The sequence below is a fragment of the Coturnix japonica genome, chromosome 2 (genome assembly GCF_001577835.2).
Source record: "Coturnix japonica isolate 7356 chromosome 2, Coturnix japonica 2.1, whole genome shotgun sequence".
Taxonomy (NCBI): domain Eukaryota; kingdom Metazoa; phylum Chordata; class Aves; order Galliformes; family Phasianidae; genus Coturnix; species Coturnix japonica.
The window spans coordinates 82,536,742-82,545,768 of NC_029517.1; the positions used below are offsets into that span (position 1 = coordinate 82,536,742).

The 9,027-nt window shown below is 36.6% G+C and overlaps 1 protein-coding gene across 1 annotated transcript in view; it reads right to left on the bottom strand.

Annotated features, from left to right (window-relative positions):
* ZNF407 (zinc finger protein 407) overlaps nucleotides 1-9,027 on the bottom strand; it is a 330,452-nt gene that overhangs the window by 124,247 nt on the left and 197,178 nt on the right. Inside the window, exon 6 of the mRNA XM_015855154.1 lies at nucleotides 5,741-5,824. Coding sequence (XP_015710640.1) covers nucleotides 5,741-5,824 — 84 coding nt within the window. The remainder of the gene's footprint in view (nucleotides 1-5,740; nucleotides 5,825-9,027) is intronic.

Sequence of the window (9,027 nt, forward strand, 5' to 3'; positions counted from 1 at the left end):
GACTTTTTGTAAGGGCAGGTAGCGATAAGACAAGGGGAAATGGTTTTAAAATGGAAGAGGGTAGATTTAGACTGGATATCAGGAAGAAATTCTTTATTGTGAGAGTGGTGAGACACTAGAACAGGTTGCCCAGTGAGGCTGTGGATACCCCCTCCCTGGAAGCACTGAAGGGCAGGATGAATGGGGCTCTATGGGAGGTGTCCCTGCCTATAGCAGTGGAGTTGGAACTGAATGATCTTAAACATCCCTTCCAACCCAAACCATTATATGATTCTAAAAAAAACAATATAAAATGTGCATATGTATAGTAATTATAAAATACCTAAAATGTGATAGTAAGGACAAACTAGGCACCGTCCTCTACCAGTACAGAAAAGTCTTCATGCCTCATCACCTCCGATTTATCAATATTAAACCCATGAAAAAGAAAGACAGGCACCCCAGACTGCCCTAGTGGAAAGGAAGCTCTATAGGAAAAGAAGGAAGGACATATATTCCAAAATTAAAGAGCCTATATAATTTTTTGTTGTTATTTAGGTTTCAACATAAGCACTTTAAGAAATCATGGTTGCTAGCCACATCTTCATGAAACAGGAAATGGCTTTGCTTTTTCAACAGTACTGAAGAATATCAGTTGCCTAGGTCAACAGTCACACAAAATTTCAGCTATAACAAAATATGGGAAATAAGCCTCATTAAAGGGTGAAACGGTAGGGAGCACTGGTCTGTATTTAACAGGCATTTATTAATCCTGCTGCTACCCAGCTAAGCCTCGTCAGCTCTGCACATTCTATTACTTTTAGAACATTGTCACTAAGTTGGTATTTTTTCTCTCTTGCCTCTCTGAAAATGTATCCCTCAAATTCTGCACTATTTTCTTAAGCATCTATCTTGTCTTTTCGTCCCAAATTACAGCTTTCTTTTTCTTCTCCCCTTCCTGTTTTCTCCGATATTACCTCTTTTTAGTTCTCTATCTTTGATGATGAGCTTTTTAGGACACGGAGCATAGCTTGATGTACTCATAAATTTCTGTGTGCGGTTATGTTCTCAACATGTAATTTTTAGAGGAAAAGTGAAATAACACAATAACAGAAATTATAAATCTTGGTGATAGATGTTGACTTGTGGATGGCAAAGTCAAGATTTTATTTACAGTCATGAGTGTCCAGATAATTTCTACCTATAGATAACACAAAGCAGTTAAAGGAACATCCTACTGAGGTCCCAACTTTCATATAAATGAAGGAAAAAAACACAGCACTAATGACACCATCCATTTGAAAGTCTTTAGTGATTAATCAGACATTAGTAACATGGAAGAAATTTTACTCCAGTTGTCTCAAAAGGAAACCATTGCTTTTAGTCCAATTTGTCTTACTTGTGATGTGTTAAGCAGGACAGAAAGAATCTAGAAGTTTTATTTGACCTAAAGAACGAGCAGACCACACTTATGGTTGCCTGCTTACAGGTTATAGGTGTTTTCTTCTTAATGCCAACTATTCCTAATTTTGTTTAGGCTGTTCCCTAGAAGGGTGTTTGCAGGCTTGCTAACAAAGGCTGAAGTTTATTGAAGCAAATTGTATTTGCTTTTAGTCTTGTCATCATTTTCTTCCTCATATAAGATACATAATAATAGGTACATCCTTAATTTTTATTTTTATTTTAATGACAAATTATGGCAGCTGATGAGGCTGCCATGGGGCTGTTATTCCATACTAAAAATTAACTGACGTCTGTATGCTGAGAAAGGGGAGGAAAAATGATCTACTAGACAATTCCACTTAAGCACAGAGAAAGTTTTAAGATACTGAGTTTTGATGGCATTTACTGGTATTATTTTGCTAGAATTAAGTTCCACACTGTGCTGAAAATGTTGGCATAAATGGCCATGAAAAACAACACAGATCCTCTTCAAGTTTCACTTCGCTTCTTGTTGAAAAGATCAGTAAGTCATCTTAACTGTGCTACATATTCTGTGGTATTCAGCATTATTTTTTTAAGCTGCAGTGGGGAAATTGAAGGGAAGAGGCTGCATTATACATTAAATTCAATGCTGAGTAATGTAACTACACATTAAAGTCAAAAAGCAGATCACATGAGAGTTAGAGACACAAAATGAGTCACTCATTTGGATAAAAATGCATACATTATTAAATTTTCTTTTTTATTATATTGACTTATAAATTTGTTCTAAAGCACAGGTCTGAAATGAACGAGCAGAATCGATCACAGAGAGATCTGAATAATACAAGCCATCATATAAGCCACAACCTGCTTAAACATTTCTATAGGTTCAGAGTACCTCTCACACAGCTGCATACGGTGAGCATGCACACTCTCTAACACTGTACCACTATGGGCTTCTGTGACTCCCAGGAAGTTGCCACCATAAATAACTGAGAAGCAAATGTAGTCTGCCACTGTGTAGAAAATGAATATGTTTTTGTTTTTGTTTTTTTTTGCAATAGGCAGGTATGCTAACTAACATAAAAGAGAAGTTGCATGTAACAGAACACAGCTTATGACTGATCAGCACAGTTGCAGTAAGCCAGATGTTCCAGAGGAAAATGGAAGTTTATAGGAAAAAATATAGACGAAGCCAAAAGTACTGTGATGCTGGATGGAAGAGAAAGGAAGAGAGGAAAGCAGTAGCAAAAACAAAAGAAATGCACTATAAAATTAAGAAGTAAGGGTTTTCTCATTTTCATTTTGAGACATTTTTTTTTTTTCTTTTCTTTTTCTGTTGTGTCATTTCTTATTATCATGATTAAAGTACAGTATCTCTTCAAATTAGGTGATACAGTATGTTTATTTCATGCACCTTTTTGGTGGATGATGTAGAGATTATATATGCATTTTTATTACATAATTTAGACAACTGTTCAATTCTTTGTAGAATTAAAACTCAATCCAAAGGCATCCAACACTAAAATTTGCAAAATTATTTATTTCCCATCTTCAGGCGGGTTTTGATTTTCTTACTGGGATAAATATGAATTAAATAACCTTGTTAAAAAAAAATACTCCTGTCTAAAAAGAGAGAAAAATAGGGTAAGAAAAAACAGAAGCAAGAACATCAGAAATCTAAGTGGCCTGTCCTACAGCCAGTCCTCTTCTTGTGTCAAATGTCCATCTGAGCAGCTGAACATTTCTCTGGGGGTGTCAAGACACCACAGACCTTGAGGATGGGACGAGAGGAAGCTTGTTAAGCTGGTCAAGACTCTTCAGCTACCTCTGAGGATTTGCTCATTTGCCCTTGAATCAAGGGTCTCTGACAGGTGATAGAAGTAAATCTTGGATTGGAAGATATTCTCTGTCAGCCCCCTCGACAGTTTGTGTTACAGTAGGGAATTATTTAAGCCATTTAGACCATTTTTGATACCTATCCCTTTCAAATCTGGCTGTAATTTGCTTTGGCATTCTGCTCAGGGAAAACTGTGTCAACTGGGGACACAGGAGAAAAAATACAGGTACAAAGAGCTAAGAACTGATATAAAGTTGTGCAGTGGATGAAAATGCAAGGGAGCCCACGTAAGCGCAACAGTGCAGGCAAAGGTGGATTGTGTCATTCTCCTTGAAACAAATAGAAGGTACGGATAATTTTTCTGCTAAAGAATCATCTCTGATTGTTTGTGCCACAGAGGCAGATAAATGCCAAAAAGATAGATCCCTCTGCCACTGAGATACTGTCCTGTGTAGTATAAAGTTAATAGCAAAGTAATAACGAGTCTCCAGTCCTGACATAAAATATAAAGTTATGCCTGCTAGATGCAAGCTTTGTGATCTATAACCTGTATATCCCTATGATCACAGCACAAAAGGCCTCGCCACACTGGCAAAAAAAGGGCAAAATGCCATCCCAGATGCAGACAGTTTTTTGTGAGGAACATACCATTTTTTTCAGCATAACTACAGACAACCAAGAGATAAAATACTTTTTTTTTTTTTCCTACTGCTTTGTGACCTATTGATACAAACCCATGAACATATAACCTATGGTAAAGACTTATGTTATTTATAAACCACATCCGCACTTTCATAAGAGGCAAACAGAAGAAGAGTAAGACAAGAATATCCACTTGTTTCACTTTCCATCTTTGTTTACCATATGTGTCTCTGCACTGACAGTGAGTCCTACACATAGACACACTTCCAGTGTATCACAGCAGGTCATGAAAAACCAAAGGATAATTCCCATCCAATTGAAAACAATGATTTATTTCTACTTAAAATAAACTAACAAATAAATAAATAAATAAATCACTTTCATTTCAAACCCAGATCCGGTAAACTTCAGTCAACATGAAAACTCTTCACAGTCATCGCCCCCCCCAATAAAAAAAAAACAATCAACCAGAAACCATTTTTTATAGCTGAAGCATACAACTTTACTCCAGGGTTTGCAATTGCTCACTGCCACTCATGGAGTGTATTAACACAAAACCTATGATATTTAGTAGATATAACAGAACACTTTAATGACACAGACATGCCACACTGGCTGTGGTAATACTGTCTCACAATTGTGCAATCTTTGTTATCAGAAGAAAAATTCTGAAGTATGATTCCTAGTAAGAATTACAGACAAAATTTGGCCTTCTATAGTTTTTATATGGAGACCAAATCCACTTGAAGGTATTTCGAGATAGCATGGAAAAACCCCGCCTTTCTGTGAGCATCAGATTTTCCTCCAAATATGGTTGCCTTAATAAACTGAAAACAGGATAAAAAGAATGGCTTCAGGCTCTCAAGAAAGAGAGTAGCTGCTCTCCAGGAAATTATGCATTTTGATGGTATATGTCCTGAATCCAGATTAGTTTATTCAGGGACATAATAAAATCTCCCACAGAGATTCCTTTGCAAAACCCATGGAAAATTCATGATGTAACAACTACAGCTTCTCATTTGTTAGCCATTTCTTTCCGCTGTCCTTTAGACAACGGTCACTTAACTCGCGCAGCAATTCCTGATACTATATTATCCTCGTGTTATTTGGTAAAACAAAAAACTACAATGGTTTAAGCAGTGATGCTTCTGTCTCTGTTTGAACAAAATCTATTCAAATAATCAAACATTTACTAGTAACTGCTAAAAACCACAATTAAGGTAGAATGTATTAATAAATGTTTAATACTTACGCTTTTTCTGGTCTTCTGAAGCTAAGATCCGATTTAATTTTATCTTATATTAAATTTTTATAACCAGGTGATAGGAAAGCTTTACTCATTCTGAGGATAAATCCTGCTTTACATTTTAAGCATGTGATAACTTTTAAAGTTGCAGCTATTAATTACAAACTATCTTAAAACTACAAAAGGACAACTGAAGCAACACTAGCTTTCAACTATGTCTCAGCCCAAAATAATGGATTAATCTATGTGTAGTCTTTAATTTTCACTCAGAGATGTTCTAGCAGACTCTTGCAAAATCTTCACAGTAGGTAATCTATTTGAGCCTCGAAAGAAAAATTAGTATACTTAGCATTCATTTAAAGAAGAAAGCCAGTCTTTACAATTCTACTTTCTTTAGGAAAGACAACAAAAATAACCCCCCCTGAAAAGCAGTTATTCAAGCTCACAGACCTTGAGCACAAACATTTTACGAAAAAGTAAAGTAAACAATGAAACGTTGGATTATCTGTGCTGCAATGTGCTACTTGACTTGCTTTACTCCCTCCCCAGCGCAGAGAGGCTCCCTTGCTGGAGAAAATACAGCAAGGAGTACAGGCAGCCTTACTGACCTGTGTGTTGCCTCCGATGCTTGGTGAGGGCATGACGTGTCCCGCCGGCAAAGCCACAAAGGTCACAGAGGAACGACTTCTCGCCTGTTGCAACAATAAACAGATGAGGGACTGCGGAGGTCACAGATCATTAAAACATATCTATCAAGGCTTTCAGGGTTACTAATTCCTCCAATCAAATGTTTCCATGTAAATATGTCAAATGGGAATGAAATTACCACTGCGGTTTATTGACTGTGATAAAATCTGAAAAGCACCACTGAACATAATTACATACTTGTCAGACCCATAAAAATTAGCTTTATTATCAATGGAATGGTTTTGTACAACTTCATTTCTGTTAGATGTCTTCCAGATGGGGCTGCTTTATGCACTTGAACAGTTTTTATGCATATCCTGATTTTTTACAATTCCCATACATCTGGCCTTTCTGTGCTGAGTAAAGATTGCCTGGGAAAAAAAAAAAGTTAATATACTGTATATATGATTCTGCTTAAATAAAATATATTGAATTTACTAACAAATTAGGGATACTGAGAAATTTTAAACAGAGTATATCACAGTCATCTTTAGTTACCTTCTATTTATTAATAAGTATTAAATTATTTTCTTGGATATATTGAAAAGCCCAGGCAACAATAAAAGCCACATTATTCAGTACCAGTGGCAATTTGGTACTGTTTCTGTTTCTAAAGTTTTCATGACATAAAGAAAACAGGTCTGGGATTGCTGCTGAAATTGCAGCACAACTCATATTGTTCATCTTCAAATGATAATTCTTCATTCCAAACCTCTATGACGACTGGAGAGATTTTGGCAAGCTCACTCCTCATTAAAAGTGTGTGAATGGTGTTTTTTTTTTTAGTTCAGTTTTTTTTTTTTCTTTTCCTTTTACAAAGGATAAGATTTTCACACACACAGAATCACACAGAATTATCAAGGTTGGAAAAGACCTAGAAGATCATCTAGTCCAACCATTACCAATACTTCCTGGCTAAATCATATTCCTCATTTTGCCTTATTGGCTATAAATTCAGCCTATCGTTTCACAGCAATATTTTTATTCAGTATGTACTAAGATGCAAGGCAATTTCATCCCATTAAGGCCACATGGAATATCTTGCTAGCCTCAGATACTGACTCAGTAATCTCAGATAAGATTGAAGTTTTAAAAATATGTTTCATAAAACATTCACATTAGTCATTTGGAGTCAAATTGTCTCCTCTCGTAGCAACACTGGAGATGGGACTGATGGGGCAATGACACTGAATTCATTCCTTCAAACTCTTCCCTGTAGGGAAGGAAATTCAGTTCAGTTCCTATAAAAGACGACTGGTTTAAAGGATCAGGTGTCAAATTGCCAAGTCCCCCTGTGAAGATATAGGGCCTGGAAACCTCCATGTTGTTTATTCCTATGTAACCAACCACGCTAATACATGGACTTTCTGCACCATGTCCCAGTTAACCTCAAGTGGCATTAATGAAAGCAGGATCCCATCTCAGGAGTGAGTCACCTCCCCAGGGACACGGCAGGGACTGACCTCTCTTCTCCACCTTGACCCTGGCCCTGAGAAACCAGCTTACCACCAGAGACAGTGCAGCACAGGGGTCCTGGGCAAGTCCTTCCAGATTTCCAAGGCAGACCAAACCCAGCCACTAAAATGGGATCTTAAAACCAGGTAGCTTGGCTATGGAATACGACTGGCACACATTCATTTCTGCTTCAGAATAAGGCAAACTATGTGCCATTGTTCTACAGATCAAACTCGGGTTGGATCGTGAAAATCACAGACTGAAATTTCAAAGGCTTTTGGGCTTTTCTGAACTTTTTTTTTCCATTGCTGAGAGCATCCCAAGACAGTGTGTAAGGTACAAAACGTCTTTTGGTACCTCCTTTCAGGAGCCAGTTCTAGTCCTCTGTGATCATAACAGAGTAAAACCCAACACAGGAAAAGCACAATGAAAACCCATGCTAACAATTTTCTATCTGTTTAACTTGAAAAAAAAAAAAAAAAAAAGCTTACATGTTAAACGATATAACAAAGTCTGAACTTTACTGTAAAATTCTCGTACATAATATATTATTACCAAGGCAATACGTAATTGTTACAACAGGGATTTCTGCAAAATCTCTTTCCTTTGTTTTTTCTTCTTCTTCTTTTTTTTTTTTTTTTTTTTTTTTTTTTTTTGCTAATCAGATCTTCACCGTGTAGCACTTCAGTTCATCAAAATATCAAAGAAAAGGAATGGAAGGATATACGCAATGCTTAATTATAATTAAATATTAATTTAATTAATTAATCGATTTTACCTATAAATCTTTCTAACTAGCTCTAATGCCTAACACCCCTCCATAAAATTCACACTTTTAAGTTAAATGCTGTTCCATGCCTACCAAGAAATTGTTCATCATCTATATATTGTCATAAATTAGCTCATGTTGTGTTTAACATCTCAGAGCAGGCTTCAGCATGGCCTGCAGCTTCTCACACTAATGAGGACACACAGTACCCACAGCATCTTTGTAAGTTTATGAATGTACCATGTATTTTGTATCTGGGCTCTTGGAACTGCTTTCTGAGCTCCAGAGAAATGACTCAAAAGCAAACAGTAGCTTTAAAAGAGGGAAATTGACCCATCCTATAAAATGATTTGCCAGTTAAATGTTCCACACTCCCCTAGGTCTGATCTGGGTGCTCTCACGCAGGCAGAGCACTTGAGAAAGTCACTGAAGCTCTGGATCTGAAAGCACCAGTGTGAAAGAGATTTGGCCCTTGTGTTCTGATCCTCAGAAAGGAGGTGATGCGTTTATTTCCTGCAACATTCCTTTTCAGACGCATTAACAAAATAATTACCTAATTTGTGTATGTATGCATTGTGATATATGCACATATATATATTTTTACCTAAACGCACAGAGAAAATGTCAGTACTTGTGACTTTAAGTTAAACTGTGCAATCTTTTTTATCCCTTAAGTTTGATGTAGGTTGAATCCCCCAGATCTAGACATTATATTTCACTCGATGTTATGGGCATGTATTGATACACAGACGTATTTTATATTCCTCTGGATATGCTTAACAATTTTATCATTCCCACTTCAGGATTTGCGACTTTTTAACTTTTAGGAAAATGTAAAGGCAATATTTCACTTGCTGTACAGGGGGCTGATCTAACTTGCCATGTTTATATGATAGCAGAAATGCAACAGAAAATGGTCCTTTTCTTAACAACTTGAATTAGTTTCAAGTGTGCCATTTTGCATTCAAATGTAGAAAGACACGG